Raw genomic sequence first — 24263 nt, 5'->3', positions numbered from 1 at the left:
TGATCTGAAATAAAAATGATTGGGTTTGGGGTGTGTGTGTTTGCTTGTTTTGTTTCCCATGAGATTCAATTACTCAAGCAAGACTTCAAGAGATCGTTTTTTTTAAATTAAATCGCACTGCCATGATAACTGACAGCTGTGAGGGGATGAGTAGAAAGCCCAAGTGCCCACTGATTTTCCAAAAGGCACCTTATCCTGCCATTTCTGTTGGGGGTGTTTTGTGCTCAGCAGCGCTCCGGGCTGAGCAGCAAGCACTAGAGCACTGCTGCTGCCTACAGGTCAGCTCGGCGCAGCGCTCAAATCGCATACGGAACCAAGTCCTCCGGTGGGGATGCTCCTGCTTGGGAAAGGGACCGAAACCCTGACACTAAAGTCTGTTGGCTCTGCCGAAATGCAAGCTGGCAATCTGTAGCCTCTCTTGCCCTGTGGCTAACCTGTGTTAAAGACCCCAAATAAGGCGGACTTCTTAAAGGGAAAGTTGCTCTGTGCTGCACAAGACTACAATTTCTGCTTTTTTTATTTTTATTTTTTTTTCTGCAATGAAGGGGAAACGTTGCACTCTCAGGTGCAGAGTAAGAGGAAGCATCTGCTCCCAGATGGGAACCCCCTCCCTCCACAAGGCACTGGTGCACAAAACATGATGGTGTACAGAAGGGTTGGAAACCGCCTTTGAGCCTGCACTGGTGAACTTTTAGACCATTTATGGTGTAATTAGAATTTACTAAAATTTAGTCAGGGCTCTTAATTGCTTGGAATTTAATTAATTTTAATTTCTCTGCTTTTTCCTCTGTAACTCAGAAATTTTGATAACTGCTTTTCTGCCTCTATCAGTAACACAGACAAGATAACCTTCAAGATAACCAAGTTCATCACTGCTGAAATCAAACACAGCAGCTTCCAGAACAGGAGAGCAACAAGAAATAAATTTATCCAGCAAATAGGAGCAAACAGTGGAGACCTCCAAAGCATCTGTTTAACCAAACGTTGTGAATTTCAGCGTCAGGTTACCAAAGACTTTTTCAGATCACAAGCTTTCAATAAACAATAGAGGAAGGAGCAAATTCAGAAAGAGGAAAAAATATTTTTCCCCATAAAAAAAATTTTTTTCCTAATAAGGAAAAGTCTGCTTATTTGCAAACTCTTTATCTAAAAATGAATGTTTGGTTCTCAGGATGAACAATCAAGTACAGGAGCACAGCACCTTGCAGCCACGATCAGAAGGTCAAACAACAGGATAGTCTGATCTGACACATGGAATCTCTCTGAAGCTTTTCCCACTTAAGAGGCAACATGCCTGTTCCACGACTCTTGGCTCCACGCTGAGTGTGTGAGAGAAAATAAGTAGCTGTTCCATCCTCTTTAAATACCAGTTTTTCTGGAAAAACCATATTTTCAGTACTGGATATCTAGTGAAAACTTCAGTGTGACTGGAAAACAGTATTCTATTGTTTTTTTTTTTTTTTTTTTTTTTTTTTTTTTTGTTGGAGACTGTCCTTCTGTCAAAGAAATTCGTAAAAGAATTTGCCACAACTATAATAATTACTGCCCATGAAGTATTGGGGAATACAAATAACCTCTAGTATTGTGGGAAATCGTTTTAATCATTGGAAAGGGCGGATGGCAGACAACACTCAGAAATATCTCATCCTTTTGATGCAACCTCATTCCCTCTTCAGAGGTATCTTTTCAGCAGTTGATGTTCCTATCACTGTTTCTGAGAGGCAGCATGACCTCTTCAAATCCTGCACGGAGAGGGGTGACGATCAAAGAAATCAAGGTGCGCAGGGCAGGAAGAATCCCCCTTCCCAGGGAAGCCAGCGGCAGTACCACACCGCGGGAGCTGCAAGCTACAAACCCACTGGGGGCTGGGTTGAACACCTGACACTTGCAGAATAAATACCGAGTGCACCTCCACAGGTTTCCTCGCTGAGTGCTTTGTCGGACACAACAAGAGGTGAGGGGCAATCACTGATTGCAGGAAACACTTTGGAATATGCGCTAAGGGGTGTACAGATTAAGGCAGTTGCGAATACGAATTATCGTAGGGATAAAACAAAGCATTAGCAGGATGGGAGGGCCATGGCGCACACCAGGCACCGCGGATGAGGCCGGAGGGGTCCCCAAAGCCTCGGGCGGGGGTCGTTTCCTTGGGGACGGGGCTTCACGCGGCGGCGGGGCGGGACGGGACGGGATGGGACGGGACCCGCCCGGGGAGGTGCCACCTCGCACTTCCTCGGCGTCCCGCGGGGGCGGTCGCGGGCAGGAGTCGTTCCCCGGCGGGGCGGAGGCGGCGGAGAAGCGGCCGTGGGACGATGACCCAGCGCCGGGAGCCGCGCCCCGCCGCGCCGCTGGACCAGGAGCTGGCGGCGCTCGGGTAAGCGGCGCTCGTGGGGGGTCCCCGCACGAAGGACGCCCTAAATGACCGTCCTGGGGTGGTGTCGGGTGACCCGACGGGAGCCGAGGGAGTGGGAACTGCTGGTTCTTTGCTGCTGGGTTTTGGTGGTGCCGCGCCACCCGATGGGAGCTGACAGGGTGGGAGCTGCTGGTTCTTGCTGCTGGGTTTTGGTAATGAAGTGAGTGATAAGACAACATGGGGTCTGTCTCAACGAGCCTGCCAAAGGGCTCCGGGCGTGGTGTGCGGTCCCTCGGGGAAGCCTAGTGCCTCGTCCCTGCGGCAGGTGTGAAAGGTTGGAAGGCCACAGGTGAGTGGGAGGAACAGAAAATAGTCAGGAAAAACTAGAGCGCAGGCAGGAGTTTCGAATGTAGTGGAGAGTTTGCGGCAGTTTCCCTCAGAGAATCTCTGTGATGTTGAAACCTCCTCTGCTGGGAAGAGCCCAGATTTTGCCGTGCCGCTTTCCCTCATTTCAAGGGAGCTCCAAACCCAGAGCTTGGAATCAGAGCTGCTGTCCTCCCCGTGCCCTCCCTTTGGCTGCCTCTCTGTAGTTTGGTTTGGGCCCTGGAGCAGCGGGCTGCTATCCCAGCCACCATGCCGGCTGCTCCTCGCTGAGCCCTGGGAGGCAGCAGGCTTCCCAAAGGTGCTGTAATTCGCAGCCATTAGGAGGACATCACACTCATTGAAAAGCAAAAATCCCAGGAGCAAAACGGAAGGCTGAAGGATGCAACAGACCTTCCCTGTCTGATGCGACACACCCATTTTGCAACAAAATTACTTGGAATTACTATCTAAACACTGCTGATATTTTCTCATATTTAGAAGAACCCTTAAAAGAAATGCCTGATAATGTAAGCATCTAACAGGTATGATATTAAGTCACTTTTAAGTGGTACCCGGCGTGGCTGTTATATACATTTTCTTTGCATCTGTAAGGTTATGCTCATCCTAAAATAATATCTTCAGGGAAGAAAGAAAAAAAAATAGTTGCAGCTGTTGTGGGTAGCATTATTCCCAATTACCAGACTTTTATTCATTTACACTATATGGTCTGAGCTGATATGTGCCAGTAACACCTGCCTAGTAACAGCCTCACTCCCTGGTGAGGAGTTCATCCTCATAGATGATCTTGTGGTACTGCAGCTTCATGTGGTACCTGATGTGGTGTCCATAAGAAGGAGAGGGTACAAATGAGAGTGATACAAATATGCATTTTTAAAGCTGTAGTTTCTTTATTTTATTTCCACTTCAATGGAAAACCTAAACTTTTCACCCTATCACAGAATACTAAACACCTCCTTCAGGGGAGCCTGTTGAGTTAAATGCACTAAAGGTGCACTGCCAGGCAAAGAATCCCTTCAAGTTATGAAACAAGGCCTTTTCTTTTCAGCTAGTACTAAGGTCGCTTTTTTTTTTGTCTTTTTATAAAGAGGAAAAAGAAGTCCTCATACAGCAAGCATTCTTGTAGCATAGTCTAAAAGGTCTCTTAATGCAAATACTTTTACAGCTGTAAGAAGTGGGTGTGTCACTTTCCAGACCATAAAATTAAGTTTTCAGTCATCACAAGGGTTTTCCAACCTAAACTTAGTTCCTGATACTATCACAATGCTGAGTTTCCCTGGCACCCAACATAGTATCTAGCACAACTGAGACCCAGTTCTGGTGAGGAACGTGTGTCATTGCCATAGTAAAGACCAGCAGAGACATCAGTCATTCAAATGAGGAGCAGCTTTGAAATTCAGGTGCCTTTGGGGGGGAATTTGAAGGAGGTTATTTTAGAGCTTCTGCTTTATGGTGCAAAAATCAAAGAAGTTGGATAAAGTTTGAAGAAGTGTGAAATGACAAGGACTTTTCCTTTCCTTTTACAAGAAAGGAGGCTGAGCACCGGAATATGCTCATAGTTTACCAGGTTAGCTGCTCATCAAAATGGAAAGTTGTCAGCAGTGTAGTGAAAATTCCGCTTACATGCAGGTTCATTGTGAGGATGTGCATATAGGTGGACCTAATGGCTAATGAAAAGAGAGATCAAAATCAAAACACATTATTAAGAACTTGTTGTCTCATTCATTAACTTTGTCCCTAAATATACTAAAATGTTTAAAAGGGAACACTGAAGTTTGTCAAAAGAGACATAAACATCTTGGCTTAAAGGAAAGGGAAACTGACATTGGGATTCTTCTTTGAAGGTCTCCGGTTATTCCTGGGGTCAACCCTTTCTTCACTTGCAGTTATTGCTGTTCCAGCTGAAAGGACAGCCCATATACTGCAGTGTGAAGCTCCTGTAACTGGTCACGTCCTATGTGAGTCTGGGGAATTCCACATTGCAGTTCACGTTATTTGCGCAAGAGATGAGAATGTGGAATATCTTGTCATCCAAGTAATTCCAGGCTGATCTGGTAGTGCAGTTTCTGTCCCAGCACAGCATAGTTTGGGCGACACTGTTTGCCTGTTGGAGGTGAAAGGAACAGGGCAAGAGGAAACAAGTTTTTGTAGCCTTTTTCCTTTTGTAGTCTGAGCTTTCTTTGTCACCCCTTGCAGCACAGCTTTTATGCTTCTCCAGGTTTGACAGTCCCATGACAGATGGTATTTATAAGTCTGAACAATACACCTCATGCTTAGTTTTCAGAAGAGAAATTGGGCCTCAGGCCTAGATCAGGTGATAATAAAATTGGGGAATTGAGGAGCACGTATGACTGGAACAGGGTATATGGTCATAAGAATTTTTTTCTTCATCTATATTTCAAATTTTAACAAAGAAAAAATTAAAACAGCTAGAAAGTGGGTTGAAAGACCAGGTGAAAATCAGAATGAAGGCAGCTGAAAGAAGGGGGAGAGAAAATGGAAGTGAAAAACAGAAGCTGAACTAGTGAAAGTCTACAGTTAGAAGACAGGAGCTTTAAGGCTGGATACACTGATGTTATTTCCTTTTATTTCTATTTTAAAATTATTTTTCCCATGTAATGGCATCCTTGTATTTGAACAAAGTGCCTTACATGGGTGTGTGATTAAATGTTTTGGTGTGACACATTGAAAGGATGTCTAATAAATACCAGTTTTGGTTGCATGCCACCTATAACTTCTGTCTTAGCATTCTTGCGCCTTTGTAGGTTCTCTAGAGCTCTGTCAACTCATGTGCCATTAAAAACCTTGCCAAAATTTTACTTTTAGTGACATGAGGTACCCTTTTGCAACTTTCAGATGGCAGGCAATGCTTCTAGAGTTTGATATTAGGAAAATAAATTTAAAAAAAAACCAAAACAACTTGACAGATAAGATCTGGAAGTTGCTGAAATCCAGAATGCCAAAAATAGAGAACTAGTGAGTCAGTTTTCTAGAGTCATTTTTGGACTACAGGTATGTGAAGAGCATTGAATCCAGTCAGAGGAGATAAGTCAGTGCACTCCATCAAGCAGTACTGTGTACCACTCCTTTAACCTAAGAATGGGAATACATTTTGAACCTAGTGTATAGTTACAAAATGTAAGCAAATTCAGCTTCTTGCTGAAGAAGATATTTTTTAATACAAAAATAAGGTGCAAAACTTGTCATCATCTACCACCACAAAAAACCCCCCACCCCGAACAAACAACAAGAAACCCCAACCAAGCAACTCAGGGTGAATAACTGCTATGAATAATACTGGAGTGAGGTCCTACTGCAAGCACATCTGGACCATCTTCCCACTAATGGGGATTCTTGTTACCCTTCAGAAGTGTCTGAGAGATGAATTCGATTTGCAGTGTTTCTGCTTGGGTCCTACAAGGTGCTTTCCTCAGGGATGGTCACCCACTGAGGAGCATCACCTGCAGTATGGGAGGGAGCTTCTGGGAAGGGAGCAGAGAATTCACTCAGCTGAATACCCAGAATCTCCTTCTTGCTTCAGAGAAGGAACTTTGAATTGCCTGACTTTTTACGACAGCAAGCCTAACATGCACACACTTTCTAACTCTATCCAGGCTGTAACCATCTGAGAACATAATCTGATAAGGACACAAAAACTAAGTGTGACCTCTGCCTACTGCATTTATCTGATAGCTGGGCATACCTCAGTTATCACTCCAGGCACTAAAACCAAATGGCAGTCAGAACTTCTAGCTGTTCTTTCTTCTGGTGCTACTGTCTTTCATTTTTATGAGGAAGAAAAGCAAGTGTTTGTACTGGGTGTTACTCAGTTTGCACATAGAAATGGCTGAGAAGAGAGTTACCCAAGTCACTCAGCATTCATTCTTGCATGAATGAGTGTTTGTGCTCCTTGTGTATTATGTTACTGTTAAAAAGTTAATCCACCTAATGCCAGCTACGAGTTTATTCACTAGCCCCTATTTACACAGGCAGTAATGTTTTGCAAGATATCTGTATGGTTTCTTCAAAAACAGCATTACCAGAAACAACAGATGCCATACCTAGAGGGCTCTCTGATCTGCGGGGACAAAGGAATAAAGTTTCATTAACATTTTTCATTGAAACAACTTGGGTTGTTAAAGAATAAATGAACATTTTGAAGATGATGTTCTAACCTAAAGAGGGAGTTTCCCACCTCAAAAATTGCTGTAACATATGTGATCATCACCTCAGTGTAGGTAGCTCTAGTCTCTGCATTAACTACACAGAGATCTTAATTCAAGAAGAGATTTTAACATGAATGCATCCTATTCTGGAGCTGTGAGGACCAGCATAGCTGCAGGGATATGGCTGCCAGCATAGACATGGCTTGCACTGCAGCAGCCACCAGCTCACTCCACAGCTCCACAGGGGAACCCCACTGCTGACTGGGTGGGCAGATCTTTGGGGCAAGGCTGTGTGCTCTGATGAGTTTGGGCTCTCTGGAGCACTGAGTGTCTCATTTCTTTCTCCTTATCAGCCATCTTGGTAAGGTCCTCTCTATGCTGTCACCAATGCGCTCGGAACTAAAGAATAGTCTAATTTTTGAAAAAATTTTTTTCCCAAAGATTAACAAAGGTAATCTCACTAGGTGTGCATGCCCATCCTAAGATGTGCTTTCATTGGCCTAGCAGACTCTTCTGTTTCTAAGAGCAGGAAGAATAGTATGGTCATTCAACAACATGCACTGATAACACAAACATGCTTACATGTATGGGTTTAAGAGATTTAACGTCATTTGGGACAAAGTTAAAGCAACCAGAATGGATAAATGACAGCAGTTATAAACTCTGAGACTGAGACTGCTAGTCAAATCATGGAGAAGTAACCCCAAAAAGGTGAGGATGTAGATTTTTTTAATAGGAGAAATGAAATTATTAGAAAAGAAAAACCTCTATATATCGGACAGGATGGTGTGCAAGGCCAAGGGTAGCCAGCAGAAGTGGCTTTAAAGCAGGGAAGGACTTTCATCTATCTTTCTTCTTGTGTTTCTTCTGAGAAATCTGAATCAGGAACCCCACACAGTTGTTACACTACTGATGATTTTCAGTCTGAGTGTCCAAGTACAGAGCTTATTTCTGAAATTTTTTTGTAGTGAATACAGGAATTTATAAAAAAGACTTTTGGAAAGAGCTTCAGAAATAGCCCAGTATGCAGGATACGCACCATCAAAGACCGAAGCCAAGCTTTTTGAAGGTCTTTCTAGGGGCTTCAAACAGATGGGTGTTTATAAAGTGTTTTAATTTCCTTAATGTCTCATTTTAAGAAGGCAAGAAGGTAGATTTAGTATTGTGTTTTCTATCCAACAGTTTCCTGTCCCAGGTATCACTCGGAAAACAACCAAAATTTAAGCTAAATGTGACTGCCTCTTACAGTGTTTTGCCAAATGATCCATGTCTCCCATCTTGATTTGCCTGCAAATTTCAAAGAACTGTTTAAATGATTTTTTCTGAAACAGATAAAAAGAAGGATTCCCCTCTGACAAATACTTAAATTTACCTCAAGTATACCTAGTAGTGTTTCACCACAGAACTGTTTGGATTTATTTTTAGTCTCGTTTATTTCTATTTGTTTCATCAGGCAGGCTTGATTGGGAGAGCAGACAATTTGCACAGGTGTGTATTTGTTTACCTTCCTAGTTGTCTGTGGTGCAAATTCTAAATTTTCCACAGCATTTTAAAATATTACCTATGCTTGTGCAAGTGCACAAGTGCATTACCTATGTTTGCAACAAGTTTTGTGTGACCATTTTCACAGTGGAATATCCAAGTAACCCAATTGAACCATCTGTGACAAAATATGTATAACATATTAGTGTCCCTTTGGTACTAAGATCTGCAGTACTGCCTCATATCCACTTCTACTTTTTAAGATGAGCAAGAGGAACACAGTAACATTTGAGGGATTTTTGTCTGAGACAGCATATTTAGGCAAGATGACTGGTGCAACCTTGTTAGCAAAACTGCACTTTCAAACAAAATTATATTCCCATTTAAGTGGGTGGGGGTTTGTTGTTGGCTTTTGGTTAGTTTATTTTTTTTTTTTTTGCATAGTGGTAAAATTTTGTTAGTCACTGGCCTTTTATGTTTAAAGAGAGCATGGATTTAAACATAGCACTTTTTAAACCCTAATTAAAATCTTAGAAAAGGGCATTTCTGGAAATAAGGGAACAGCACACTTATGAGAAATGTCAAACTAAATTCACCTCCTTCATGCAAATGACCGGTTACAGATTTTGTCAACGTATGCTTCTTTTGCACAGAAGTAGGAGAAGTGGTGTTATGAAATCCCACCCAAAACGCAGTGTTACCTTCCCAGCTGCAGGTCCAGCCAAATGTGCATGCTGATATAATCCTCTTCACATCAGGACAGATCTGACCTTTGACTGTTACTTACTGGGGCAGTTAATACCAAAGTGGATTTTGGCTGACAGGTGTTTCAGAAGATGACACTTTGATCTTTAAATATTCATTATATTATTCCACTGTGTAGATGGCCCACGAACCACGAACTAGAGCCAAAGCAGCAATACCCTGTCGGTATTGAGTTTCACATGGATCTTGCCTTCCGCTGGGTTAACAGTCTGGAGTCTCTTATAAAGCAATTTATCAGCCAGCTGGCTTTTCAACTGGGCAGCTGTCCAAATTCAGAGTTAGGGCTTTGTGTGAGATGACAAGTTTAGTGGCAACTTGTGAACAACAGCTAAGGAGAAAGAGCTCACTGCACCTGGGTTCAGTTTAAAGACCGCCATGATACAAATTCTGGAAAGTGCTATGACGACACTTCTGCTTTCAGTGAAACTGTATTTCTCTGTCTGAAACAGTGATAGACTTTGAGCCCAGTGCTATAGGCGCACACAATTTAAAGGAAGGGAAAGGAGACCTGTCACCACTTCACTCACAGACATAGGAAGCTTGTTCCCTGCAGAACCGTGCTTTGGATGTAGTATCCCTCCCTCCTGCACCAGAGGCTCTAGTGGGTGTATATAGCTATTGTTAATATCTGCACACACGTCTTACAGGATTGGAACTCCAACATTTTATAGCTGCAGCATTTTTTGTGTTCAGTCTCAGGTTCATTGCTAAGGAGATCCTTGACTGTTGAAAGAAATTGGGTGTTTCTACCGGGGAATGTTAAGATGAAATGGAATGGAAATGAATGGAAAGAAAGCCATAAACTACATTTCCTGGACTTCTTTGTAGGACTTTTTTTTCCCCTCTGAATTCCTTGCAAAATTTTTCACATAGAAAAATGAAGTTAATTTTCACTGAAGTTAAATTGAAGCAGGTGTTTAGATGTTTTCCTCCATTTCTCAGACCTTGTGTGGCCAAGTGGCAACAACGATGAGATTTCTTAATTTTCACTGAAATTTCGTCAGTTAATTTTGATCCCTGTAATTCTAAGCTTAGGCAAGCATGTTTAATTGCAGATCTTAGTACTGTAGATTTGTTGTGGGAAATACAGAGTTTGCGAGGAGTTTAAGTGCTGCCTGTTTGCCCCAGAAGAGGAAGTGTACCAAAGCGTATACATATGTCAGGAAGTACAGCTTCTGAAAATAGACAGAGGATTCTGTATACCCCCCAAAATTGCTTTCACCTTATCAGCACAGACCTGGGTAACTTGTTACTCAGACAAGTAGAATTTGCAGGGTTCTTTAGGTTCAGACTGTCAACTGTTTGTACACAACTTTGCATTAACAAAAAATATTTTTCTGAGCATGTCAAAAGGTGGCTGCTGAAAGGGGCATGGATCTGTGTAACCTGTGAGTAGGATGGTAACTCAAAATTGTAGCAGTGTTGTTGCAGTCCTTCCTCTTTCTGTAACCCTGCTCCAAAAAGAAGCAGCAGCAGCTGTCAATTAAGAGCTGAGAGAATGATGCTTTAACCCTTTGTGTCTTCCCAGGTGGTACCATGATAATCTCACCCGACATGCAGCAGAAGCGCTGCTGCTTTCCAACGGGCGGGATGGCAGCTATCTTTTGAGGAAGAGTAATGAAAGGGAAGATTTGTACTCCCTCTCTGTAAGGTAGGGTATGGGCAGAGTGAATTAATATAATGCTGCACTTACTCACATGTTTGTTTGTATGTCTCATGCGTTGAGATGACCTACTGATTTTTTCCTAGGGTTTGGACTATTTTGAAGTATATTCCTAATGGTGTAATCCCATTGAACGACATTTTGTTAGAGGAAAAAAAAATTCTTTGGATTTGACAGTTGCTCTCATTTTTCCAAATTATAAATTAATTTTATTGGTAGAAAACATCATTCTATGGATTGGCTGTAGATTTTCAGTCTGCATGATAAAAATCTGTATGGCAATTACAAGAGCTTAAGAAGCAGCTGATGGGAGTAGAGAAGTTTTATGATGAGGATAGTGGCAAACATACAATTTAATAGGTGCTAGCTTCACTAGTTTCTGAATTGCTGAATAGGAACCACCATCTCTGAAGGATGTTCCAATGTTTGACTTGATGGTTTCACTCCTCTGTTGTGGGCTAGGGTTCAGCCTCAGCCAGTTATGCATGACTGATTTAGACAGTATTTTGCAGGTGACAGATGTCAGGCCCTTGAAGTCAACTACAGCAATTTATGTGAGTTTAGGACACAACCAATACAGAGCACAGGTAGCCTGGCCTGGGTACTTCACTACGAATCACATTTAAAGACTCTCCCAAGAAGTAGAGAAGCCACAGTATTTTAGCAAGACAACACAAAGGACATGTGCATTAGACACAGAAGATGGTCCCTGCATGTCAGCTGAGAGAGGTAACCAACCCTAAATACATTCTTAGGCTTTGGCAACTGTATAAGCAGCCTTAGAGTGAAATTTTAAGCTACTGCATTCAAGCTCATTTCTGCCTCAGACTGAGCCTCTGAACAATTGGTGGCCCCAGCTCAGCTGAATCGCAGTAACTTTTTGAACTAAAGTCACTTTGAACATTGTAATAATGCTGATTATTTACAACTTGGACAGGAACACAGCATATGCCCTTGAGATTGTGGCTTTCTGCATATGCAGTACCACGAGCTGTTACAATTTGGAAGTGCAATTTGCACATACCCTGTTCCCCAGAAAAGGCAACTATGAGCTGTTTCACCCTTTTCTGACAGAAGGTCAGGAGCAAGTGTGCCTATACATACACTGTTAAAATTATTACCACTATAGACAGCTATTTATACAAAGAGCTTTGGGGGCGCCCAACACATCTGGAGGTGATGTTACAAAACGAGTTTTCAGAGTAGCAACGACTGAATTGAGTGCAAGTGTTAGGAAAAAAAATAGTGGCATTTGTAAGTAATAGCTTTCCTTAAAAAAAGTAATTTTAAATGAATCATTGTTTCTCTTGTTAATATTTTTTGACTTTAAAATGTAACTAAGCATTATTTGAGATAGTCTACCTCAGACAATTAAAAATACACATTTCAGCTAGTTTTAAAGGGCACTCAGGAATCAACTTATTGTAATAAAAGGAAATTTAAATAGTTGCTCTTTTAATAGGAAACAAAAGTGTTAGTTGATGAAAATAAATTTGCTGCTTTAAGAAATTCTAGCCTCAGAAGACCTAGAAAAGTCTACTTCAGGCCTATTCCAATCTCTTGTTCAGCTCTTCTTGTAGTTTCAAGAATTACTTGTTGCATTACCATGTGAACTGAATAGCCTAATCTGGAGTTTGATCTTTTATTGTGTTACATCAGTTTTTGGTGGTACTGTTCCCTTAATACTGATTTTGATTTTAAAATGTTTATTTTCTATGTTTGTTTAATTTTACATTTTCCTTTCAATTTTTTGACTAATATTAAAACTTAATTTTAGAATAAGTAAGTCAGTTTTGTTCTGATACATTTTTGTGGAAAGGATAAATTTAGCAATTCTGGCTGTCATTTTCTTTCTCTCCTAAAATGTCTTCTGTAGCTTTTACTTTACTTTTTGCCTCTGCCTCACAAGGAACTTCAGTCATTATTATAGTTTTGGATTTTCTTAAAGGAAAAACTGCTTAGACATCCCTTGAGGGTTTTATTGACAGCTGTAGGAAGAGAGATCACGTATTGCCTGCTCCCCCACTGAAATTAGCCAATTTGAAAAGGAAGTAGGAAACAGAGTAGAAGTTGCTCTCATTGCAACATTATATTTCTTATGAAATTAGAGGAATAGACGGAAAATCCTGTCATTGCAGCAGAGTTACAGCAGCTCTGCGCTAGTGAGGAACATTTGCACTTGGCTTGTTGCAGGCATTGTGCCCCAGCTGACTGTAGCATAAAAATGTTGGAGGCCAATAGAGGCACGTTCTACAATATCACAAATACTGTTCAGAGATGAACATTTAAGTACCTACTGATTGAAATCATAATCTTCAGTGGAAGTGTCAGTAAACAATGGAAAAGATGCTATAAATCCCTTTCTTCACTCTATTTTCAATATATTTCCTATATAAGTTTTGGCTCAAACAAAGTTTACTCTGAACTATTTTAAGTGCCAGTAACATTTACAAAAGTAACTTTTTCACTGGATAAATACTTTCATTAAGTGCGTCACTTTCTTTTGAGTCAAAATAATTGCCCATCAAGGAAGTGAGGCCTTGCACACTTCTCTAATACCATCAGGTTTCACAAATAAATGCTGTTACTTCCCCTACAGGACCCTGGTTCATTTTTAGTAGTGCCCATCACAGAGGAACCATTCATCCAAATAGAGACAAAGCAGACAAATTGTAAAGCCTTAGGTATTTAAAAGTAGGTTATTAAACCCCTGTTTGGGTGCAAAAAGAAGGAGCTTATTTTTGAAAGAGAAATAGAAGACATTTTAAATGAGATTATGATGCTTTCTGAAAAGTAAGACACGTCCCAAGCAATATCAAGACTAAAGCCAGTAAGTGAAGGGATATCATCGTTTTTAGGCAGAAGGCTTGAAATCTCTTTTATGAGTATTTTTACTGATGCAAGAGTTAAATTAAGGGTTAAGTCACTTGGCCTTTCTAGGCTTTCATCACCTCATATCTGTAAAGCAGCAATTCAAATCCAATTCTTGGATGTGTTGAATATTAGTGGGGACAGTAATGGCAGTGGTATTACTGCTAGGACAGCGAATGTCAGCCTGTGCTCTGGGCCAGATTTTCTGTAGTGAAAGCTGCTATTTAAGGATTGTATATCCCAAAAGCCTCTGGCGTTTATGCCTTGACAAATTTTCCTTTTTTATTTTAGGGGAAAAGATTCTGTGAAACACTTCCATGTTGAATACACAGGAACTTCATTTAAATTTGGGTTTAATGAATTTTCTAGCTTGAAGGAATTGGTCATGCATTTTGCCAATCAGCCTTTAATTGGAAGTGAAACAGGTAAGGAGAGCCATATGTTTGTATGAATACATTTGTAGTGATGCTTCAAACAGATTTAAGTAAAAGGAGCTTCCAATGTGTTAGCAAGTAGATCTACTGCTGAAGTGTTCCTCTTCATAAATTAACATTCTTATTACCCTCAGGTATCTAAAAAGTTCCACTTCAAAAAAATCTTTCAAGTACTCTGAAGATAAACCACATGTAAGTTTACTGAGTTTTTGCTAACCAGGGACATGAGCTCCTTTTGATTTCTCAGAGGATGATTGTTTCAAAATGTGCCTGTAGTGGAAGGAATGGAACATTCTCAAAAAGGGCATTTAGTGAGCATATAAATATTCATCTATGAAGTTGAAATTCTCCTATAAGAATAAATGGAAAAGGGACTTGAAATTGTTTACCTTCACTACTCTTCATCTAAGGAAAGAGTCTGCAGTGTTATGTTCCTCTTTCCTGTAGGGAATGTGGTCTGAACCATCTCTCCTGTTCTGTCTACAGTGCATCAGCCTGCTGATGCCATCTGCCATCACAGTGATTTGTCTTGCTTTTAAGAGAGAAAAAGCATAGGCTTCTTTAACAGACAATGTGCTGCCTAAATTAAAGCTCAAAAGATTAAACTTGATTCCTACAAGTGAGTTGAACATGACCAGACTAGAACCCCTGGAGAAACAGACTCGTAATATCATAATAATGCCAGTTTTAGGGTTTTTTTTAAATGTAAGAGATGAAGATGTGTCAGTACAAGATAGTACCAAAAACTCCGGTATCCTCTGTAGAAAGTGTATGCAAATAACTCAGAGTAGTACTAGTTATATATGCAAGAGACCAGTTAAATGGTAGTTGGCACAAGCCATTAACTGTAATATGTCACCAGTGCTCTTTTAATGCAAACATTAAATTCAAGGGTTGCTTTGCAAATTTCTTCCCCCCAAGAAAAATGCAGTTGTACACTCAATGTGGCACTAGTATCTTTCAAAGCATTGTCTTTTTAAATTGCTTTGAAGAGTGGTTTGAACACAGAGTTCCTACTTGTGTAGCTATTTTTCCTGTGCAATCAGATGTGCATCAACAGGCCTAACTCTGTAAAGATTTCAGATGACATACAGAACTTGTATTGACCCATTCTTCATTCCTTCACTGCACGTTACACACATTAGTAAGCAAGGCGTTGGTGATATGTGATCTCTGTGGATGGGATCAACACTGCTCACTTATCACTTCAAGGCTTCCTGCTCAGATTCTACTGGCTCTGTGAAACCTCCATGTTGGATGTGCTACAGAATAAAAAAAAAAACAGATAAACTTGAACATCACATTAAGAAACATTCCACTTTACCTTACCATGGATAACAGTAGAGAAGAAGAGAGTGTTAGCACTCAGGCAATGTTCCTTCAGATATGGGTGTCAGAGTTCTCCTGGATGGTAACCAATTTCTGTCAAAAATGGGGTAGGGGCTCATCGGTGTCAACTCTAAGCCATGTGTCAGTGTGGCAGAATGTCTGTCCCAACACAGGGTCACACAGCAGGTTGGCAGAAGGGCCAGGAAGAGAGTCTGATTTTGTAGGGAACACTTTCTTTCAGTGAAAAGCAGCAAGTGACCTTTAGCTCAGACATTAGTAGAAAGTAGTTGGACCAGTTTTTCTTATTCCCTGTTGTACTTGCAAACAATTTTCTATAGAAACACTTTGAGATCAGGAATGAAGGAGTAAAGAAAGACAGCATTTTTCTTCTCCTTGCTTTTGAACAGGATTTTATAAGACAGACACATGAAATAGGATGTGTGATGGTTTCTACTATCTTCCACTTAAGTTTGTCTCACAGGAGCTAGTTTTGTGTCTGAAGAGGCTCACCAGACTCTCTTTGATCAATACTTAAACACAGAGGCCTACACCCATGCAAACTGGTTCATGGAGTGCTGTGGTTCTTTTGTACTGGGACAGCTGCAGGTTTGTGCTTCAAGCCCAACCAATCTTGTCCATATTACAGCTTAATTTGCCATCATCTACTTCTCTGAAGTGCAATGTGTAGACTTTGTTCTAAACTACAGATAATTGTAAGAAATGTGGGGCTACTGTGTTTTTTGAGATGGTTTATTGAACAGGCAAGATGGATCTTCTTTCAAAGTAACAAGGTCAACATGTTATTCTTACCTGTTCGCTTTGTTTATCAGTTTTTAACTAAATGATTTTGAAAACATGTAAAAATGTAGCCAGTAATTAGCCAGACCAAAAAGCCAGTCATTTAAAGCTAGCATTTCTAACAATGGGACTAATTTCATTCTTCTGTAGAAACAGACACCATACACAAACACGAAAGAGGAATCTTGCTCCAGTGCAGCTTTTACTAGTTCTTGTGTATAGTCATTTGATGATTCTGTACAAGTATCTTTTGTGGAGAAAAAAAAAGCCCCAGAGAGCTTACTAAAAAATAAATACTGTATAAAATGTTAAATTAGACCTTCCAGTTCTGCAATGGGGCTCTTTATCCATGGTGTACTGATGATGGTACTCTGATTCTATGCAACAGCTTAAGAGTAGTTTCTGTAGAATGGTGATGGGGTGTGTTCTCAATTTCATTTTAAATGATAAAGCATTATTTTTCTGCAAGACCAGAGAGACATAAACTAATTTTGACTTTTCACTTATGGCAAGTTGCATATATCACATTTGCATACACCCCCTGTGCCTCTGAATAGATTTCAGTTGGTTACTTCAAATACAAGTTTTCCACTTCACTTTTTAGCCTTTCCCATTACAAAATTACTAAATTACTCATTCACTCGTAGGTTTCAAGTCTAAGTTCTTACCAATTCTAGCATCTTTCCTCTTTAAGACCTGCAATATCAGCATAAATGCAAATGGAGCAGCACTTGGTATGCTGCGACATTATTTTTAAAGAATGAAGTGAGATCGCATAGCAGTTACTATTTTAAGCAAGTTCTTCACTATTTTGAATAGTGTATTATTGTATTAAATTCACTATTGAGAATGCAGCTTTTTTTTTTTTTTCAGGGAAAGTGCAATAAATGTGACCTTATTTGGAGAACTAAGACTGGCCATAATCAAAACATTTAACTGGAAAGAGTTACAGTAAAAACAGTTAAAGGCGATGGTAACATGGGCTTCTTGGTAGGAAGTCTGTATCTGAAGCTCTGACAGATTAAGTGGTTTAACCAGCAAGTAGTGGGTTGTTTGGCAAAACCAATGACTGTTGTGGCCTCCTATCCTGTTTAGCATCCTTCCTACCCAGCCAGCCAGCCTCCTTTGCAGGAAGGGAATTTAATGGGTCAAGTGATCCCTGCAAGCATTAGTAAGTTCAAAAGTTTTGAAAAGGGACCATATATTTACAGTTTTCACAGTTGCATTTATAATTTTAGGAAAAGGTAAAGTTAATCATTCCACAAACAGGTAGCTACTGACAATTATTTTTTCGAATGGTCCCGCCAGAGGAATTACTCCTGCTCTTTTTCTCTCCAGGAACCTTAATTGTATTAAAGCATCCCTACCCACGGCAAGTGGAAGAACCTTCCATTTATGAGTCCGTCCGAGTTCACACTGCAATGCAGACGGGAAGGACAGAAAGTGATCTTGTTCCAAATGCTCCCTCAGTAAGTTGTGTTCTGGTAGGAGGGGTGCTTCTGGCCTGAGTGTAGCATGATTGCTGGAGGGAGCTGTGGAGTAAGACAAGTAATTCATCCCTTTATGGGTTTGTAGATGCAGGAAGTCTTTGCCAACCAAGGCAAAACAAACACAGACTTGCTAAGTAAGGTCCCATGACAAATAAACCCTTTTATAATGTTGTCACTGAAACCTTCAATGTCACTGGGAAAACATTATCTGCAGCTGACCTAACCGAGTCTGACCATCCAAACAAAGAATATGTGAAAAATTGTCATTGTCCTGTTATCTTCCTTTTAGAATGCCACCTTAGCAGTAACATCATCATGAATTAAAAAACACAAAAAATATCATCATATCCATTTGGGCCACCCATTCTGACATCTGAGACTCACTTGGACAGTAATTAGGGGTTCTAAATCCTCTGTAACTCATATCTAAGTGAGACGGGTGGTTTCTTGAGAACAGTTTGCTCAGAAGAGAGAGGAAGGTATTTTAATTATATACTATATTTTTTGAGAAAAAGTTGATAGAAGAACCACTTCTGATGTGTCTCACAACTAACCCTTCACGGCCAAGTTACACTTTAATCTCCAAAGAAGCTTGACTTCCACATACCACAAATAAAAAGACAGTATTTTTTCAAGAACAAGTAGTAACTTGGCAAGAATTTGATTTTCAGAGGTCTGCAGTCTCGCAGGTCCCTACACAGAGTTTCAGGATCTGAGAAGCCATAAGGTCCAAGTGCTACTCATGATACCAGAGAAACAGCTCAAAAATCAATTTTTCAAAAAGCACATTGAACATAACAGGTTTTTCCTCTCAAGCATGTGGTTATTTGAGAGAAGAGAATGCCACAGTAAAACAGTACTTTCCCCTGTTTGCATTTGAGGAGCAATTTCTGTGGATAATTTCACTGTCAGTTAAACCCTATGTGCTTTGGGTTACAACATGTACTGACTCAGAAACATCTAACTTTACTACATAAACTATAAGTGCAACTATTTTGCTGTGCTTGGTTCAGAAGATGCAGGCTAGTGTGTCACTGAGAGAGGCACGGTCTGGTTGCCTTCTGGTTGCCTCCTGGTTGCCTTCAGAGCCAGCACAGGTCCATGTTTACCCTAGTGGTGTCCAGCTGTCTGAGTGGAGCATTGAAGTGAGGACAAGGCAAGTGGCTACAGGGAGTTTCCCTAAGAACAGGCTGCTCTTCCTTCTTCTGGATGTAGGCAAAGAGGGGAATGTGGGAAATAGAAGCAGAGCTCAATCTCTAACCCTGATCCCTTTCCTTATTACTTCACAGCTTGGTACAAAAGAAGGATATTTGGTAAAACAAGGCAAAATAGTTAAGGTAAGGAAAACTCTTACTGCTGTCTTCCACTCTGATTACCAACAGAATCTACAGACAACGTGGAGCTGAAATAGCTCTACCTGCATTGCCTTGCAGAGAGGAACAATTTGTGTTTTGACCAACAACAGAGCATGACTGTAAAACAGAGCAAGTCAACAGCTTTAAAATGTTTTTCTTTCCTAAGAAACATTAGACTAAATTCACCCAAGACAGTTACCATCCATTCTTGATCTTTCAGAACTGGAAGACAAGGTGGTTTACACTTCATAGGAATGAACTTAAGTATTTCAAAGACCAGACAGTAAGTAGCAAACACCAATTTTGCTCTTTAAACCTCTACAGATGCAGCTGCAGCCTCCTTGTATCTCTTGCTTCTTGCATCTGTATCACAGCTTCCCAGGCTAAAGCTTCTCATACTGTCAGAGGGGTCAAACTTTTCAAGTAAAGTCAGAGTTTTGTTGATGACTTCAACAAGAGAAAATAAGTTTTATGGCTGGAAAACATTTATTGTGTTCTGTCAGTCTTAGCTACTAGATAGGGTTGTTGTTCACAGTGGTTTTTTCCATAGAATCACAGAATGGTTTGGCTCAGAAGAGACCTCAAAGATCATCTCCTTCCAGCCCCTCACCGTAGGCAGGGACACCTTCCACTAGACTAAGTTGCTCAGAGCCCCATCCAGCCTGGCCTTGAACATATTGTTGAGTTGCTTTCTTAAGAGGATTTTAAGCTACCAGCACTACACAGCTTTTATTGGTAGCTTAGACATGCAACCTAACAGATAGCGTGCTATCCAAATAGTTCTAAAAATACTAGTAGTATATTTTGCATTTTTTTTATTTCGTCCTATTATTTCAAGTGGTCTTACGTAGAAAAAGTATACATAGAAAACCATTCATTAAAAAATTTCATCTGACAAAGATTAACCTGCAGCATCTGGGAAAAGCGTCCTGTCCTTACAGTTGCTGCTCCCTTTCTATCTTAATCTGAGTAAAGATAAGAAACACCTCTAGAGTTTCTTTGCCCTTACAGTGCCTCCAGTTCAGGTTCCTTCATTAACACAGCCAAACTGTTTACCTCTGCACCTCAGCCAAGACTTGTTTCAAGTCTCTTAACAGATTTTTATGCAAAAGCAGACACAACTGCCTTCTCTCACCAAGCATTACAATTTATAAACAGTTATGTTTTTGCTTTGCTTTCCATCAGTTTTCATTACAGTTCAAGCCAACTTGAATTAAGTTTACAGGATAACGTTTCAAGAGGCAGCACTCTATTAGTGACTTAGCAGGCAAGAAGGTGTCTTTGTCAGGAATATGGCCTCCTTCCCGGCAGCAGGTCTGGTGTCTCCTGGCACTCCAGTTGTTGCTGTGGAGTTGCAGATACCTACAGGTGAGCAGCTTGCAGCTAGTCCTAGGATAACATTTGGTAGCACACCATAGCACAAGTGGCTTCCCTCTAGTGAAGCTTATAACTACTAGCCACTGAGCCAACAAAAAATGTAAGGAAAGAAGAGAAAGGAACGGACACCTCCATACACCTGATGAAGGACCATGGGAACAGCTAAGGGTGTTTAGGCAGAAAGCAAGATGGTTTTCTGCTTAAGCTGCCTCTTCTGAGGTCTTAACACTGTGAGGTTGAAACAAATCAAGGAAGAACTCTCACACTTAGGGAGAATGAAACTCTTAAGGGTGATGGATTGCAGTTAGACAGTCTGTGTCCCTGCATCTGTACACTCCTGGTCTTGCCCAAAGAAACTAATATATGTGTGTATATATATATATGTGTGTGTGTGTGTGTATACACACACACCACTCAGGCAGCCAGACTCATCACTTCTGTTGCAAACACTACTTTAGCTCTGCTTCTGCATTTTTCCTTACCCAGCTACATCCTTTTAAGGCACTTAGGAATTAATTTAATCTCCAACAGCTGGCTAGGTCTGGTAAGACCTATACCCATTCCTTTGTCTCTGTAAACCTCAGTTGGAAGTGATACCAGATTTGCTGCTGTGTCAATTGCATTATAAGGCATCAGCCAAAACTTCAGCAGTCTGCATCTAGCTCAAACATTCCTGAACTAGAGATCTCCTCTAGTTTTTTGTCCAGATCTGAACTGTCCTGGGTTTTTTATATTTAGATCAATTCATATGATAATACTGATGTTACATTTGCTAGTTTGGATTTATGGTGTTACAACTATTGTATATATGCCTGAAAAAATCTAGTAAAGGTCTAAATGCACTGAAGGTGAACTGAGATAGCCTTATCTTCTGTTTTCATGTGTTCCCATTTTAAAAACATTTTATTTTCAAGGCCACAGAACCGATTCGGGCACTTGACTTAACTGAATGCTCAGCTGTGCAATTTGACTATTCCCAGGAAAGAGTCAATTGTTTCTGGTAAGCAGCAGTACTTTGTTCATCTTGCTGGGAAGGTCAAAATAGAAAGGGAAGTTAGAAATGTAAACACTGAGTGCTTCTGAAAGGTCCCTTGTTGGTTGTGACCCTGCTGATCCTCTACGTCATGAGTCTCTTTCTGGCAGCCAACCTCAGTCCTGCATGGTTTGCCAAATTACTGCTGGCAAAAGGTGGGCCTATGTGTAGTGGGCATTTCTTTTTCTCATTCTGTAAGCCTGTATAACCATCTCCTAGACCCATGGATCTTGGGTTCAGACATTACTACAGGTCACATGGTAATCACTTCTGTGCCCAGACAAGGGTCTTTTATCCCCATGGACCTGGGACAGCATCTCCCTGAGCTGTAAATGACTGTCGGCCATTCCTGGTTAACCTCCCTCCTGATGACTAAGTGGGAGCGCAGCCTTCCTGCCCGGCTCTGTCTGACCAACTGTTGGTGCAGGCCAGCTGGGCTCAGTTTTAGGAAAAACTCCCAGTTGTTCTAGCAATCTAAGAAAGTTCTGTTTACTTACAGTTTAGTGTTCCCACTAAGGACATACTACCTGTGTGCAAAAACTGGAATAGAAGCTGATGAGTGGATTAAAATACTGCGATGGAAACTGGTAAGGGATGTGCAGTTACATGGCAGGACAGCTCAGGCAGCAGCACCCTTGGTACTGCCAATCATAAACCCCCCCAGTACTGTAGCACCCAAATATTACAGTTCTCAGCACCTGCAAGAGGGGAATATTTGTTCTGGCTTCCAGGCCAGCTAGGCTGGAATACATAGTTTTCACATAATCACAAAATCAATTAGGTTGGAAAAGATCTCTGAGATCATTGAGTCCAACCTTTGACAGATGGCCACCTTGTCAGCTAGACCTTGGCAGCGAGTACCACATCCAGTCTCTTCTTAAATACCTCCAGGGATGGTGCCTCCACCACCTCCTTGGGCAGCCCATTCCAATATCTTATCAACCTTTCTGTGAATTCCTCCTAATGTCCAACCTAAACCTCCTCTGGTGCAGCTTGAGGCCATTTCTTCTTGTCCATCACTAGTTGCCTGGGAGAAGAGGCCGACCCCCACCTTTCTACAACCTCCTTTCAGGTATTTATTTAGAGAGCAGTAAGGTCTCCCCTGAGCCTCTTCTTCTCCAGGCTGAACACGCCCAGCTCCCTCAGCAGCTCCTCATAAGCCTTGTGCTCCAGACCCTTCACGAGCTCCGTTGCCCTTCTCTGATGGACTCACTCCAGCACCTCAATGATCTCCCTGAATAGAGGGGCCCAGAACAGGACACAGCACTTGAGGTGTGGCTTCACCAGTGCTGAGTACAGGGGGAAGCACCAAGTACAGGGGCACAATGTATATGCTTGCAAACCCAGGGTCACATTTTTGGGATGCAACTTTTAATATGCATGCTCATTAGGAAGAAAAAATTACTTCCATCTTTAAGGATTGTCATGATGTGGTTGGTAAACATTATGGATCATCAGCACAGACCACACATGTTGGGTCATGAGAAGAAAATGTAAAGGCTTGAAAGCACTACTTCCTAAGAAATATCAGTAATCGTGTTGGTCATACTGACCCACATCCGCACGCGTGCCGACAAACAGTAATGGATTGTCTTTCTGTTCCAGTCACAAATACGGAAGCAGCTGGAGGAACGCAACGCCACCCTCAGTTCCTAGCTGTGCCGCCAGCACTGCTCCGTTGGCAGGAATTGCCTCTCTGCCAAGGGAAGGCAGTGCTTGCTAGAAGACAGTTTCACATCTCAGTGTGCCTGCCTGTGCACCGCACACAGACCTTCACCCAGCTCTGCACACAAAGGATCCCCACAGCCGAGTGCTCCCCGGAATAACGCATGGAGACTGCTGCAAAACCAGGGTTGGCTTGATATGGTGTATGCCTGTAATGCACTTAATTCAAACACCTGTTAACTCATCACAGAAGTAGTCGCTGTTGACAACTTTTGTGGTTATTCAGAGCACTCTTGATAATTTATTGCAAGCTCCATCACAACTAACCATCAGTATCACATTCTGTAAACTTGAGCCTGTTATTTATAACGAGTCATTCCTGGAAACATTAAATATCTCTTTTTATTACCTATTTAGGCTTTAAGCCAAAAGAAAAATGACAGAGGTAATTACATTTTTGTGAATAGTATCTATGTTGTAATCCAGAGAATATTTCACGGCCCTTTTCAAAGTGATGGATGACTTAGTTCTGGTCAGATATGTTTTTATATGGTTTAGATTTATACCACAGTGATGGCTACAAGTGAATGCTTTTTTCAAATAGGTAATGGTGAGCAGCATCATGTAGGCACGCTTGTTTACAAACCAGGGTTACAAGAAACAGGAAGCTGTTTCCAGGCAGTCACAGGACAGAGGTGCCACAGGACCCCAAGGCTGGGTGACAGGGCTCTGCAGAAGAGCTTTGCCTGTAGCAGCCACCAGCGTTGTTAGCAGCATTACGAGTCAGGCTCATTACAGTCCCCCTTGAAAATGCACCAGGCTTTGTATTTTTTTCATCACAACAAAATGCACCAGATTTTGTTGGTTTTTTTCCTCACACAGAGAACTCAAAACACGATTTTGACCATAACTGTGTTTAGAATTAAGCACTGCTTGCTTTATATTGAACAAGGAGCACCATGTATGCTAAAAATACAAATTTAACAGAATACATCTTCTACATAACCTGATATAAATTTACATCTGTATTGTGCAAGACTCATATGCATTTAACAGTGTGGCTCACTACAGGGACAAAAAGTGGAAGCCCAGGACTTTGGT

General features: G+C 41.2%; 1 protein-coding gene across 1 annotated transcript; it reads left to right on the top strand.

Annotated features, from left to right (window-relative positions):
* The first annotated feature begins 2295 nt into the window (after positions 1-2295).
* DAPP1 (dual adaptor of phosphotyrosine and 3-phosphoinositides 1) lies at positions 2296-23206 on the top strand. Its single transcript, XM_029959297.1, has 9 exons — positions 2296-2374; positions 10676-10798; positions 13973-14106; positions 17581-17711; positions 19022-19069; positions 19308-19370; positions 21379-21464; positions 21997-22084; positions 23103-23206. Exons 1-9 carry the CDS (start codon positions 2313-2315, stop codon positions 23151-23153), a joined length of 786 nt encoding a protein of 261 aa, XP_029815157.1. The 5' UTR covers positions 2296-2312; the 3' UTR covers positions 23154-23206.
* The last annotated feature ends 1057 nt before the right edge of the window (positions 23207-24263 follow it).

The sequence above is a fragment of the Manacus vitellinus genome, unplaced genomic scaffold (assembly GCF_001715985.3).
Source record: "Manacus vitellinus isolate BGI_N305 unplaced genomic scaffold, ASM171598v3 scaffold_0_pilon, whole genome shotgun sequence".
In the NCBI taxonomy this organism is placed as follows: domain Eukaryota; kingdom Metazoa; phylum Chordata; class Aves; order Passeriformes; family Pipridae; genus Manacus; species Manacus vitellinus.
The sequence above is the reverse complement of the archived record's forward strand: the minus strand, read 5'-3'. Positions and strand labels throughout refer to the sequence as shown.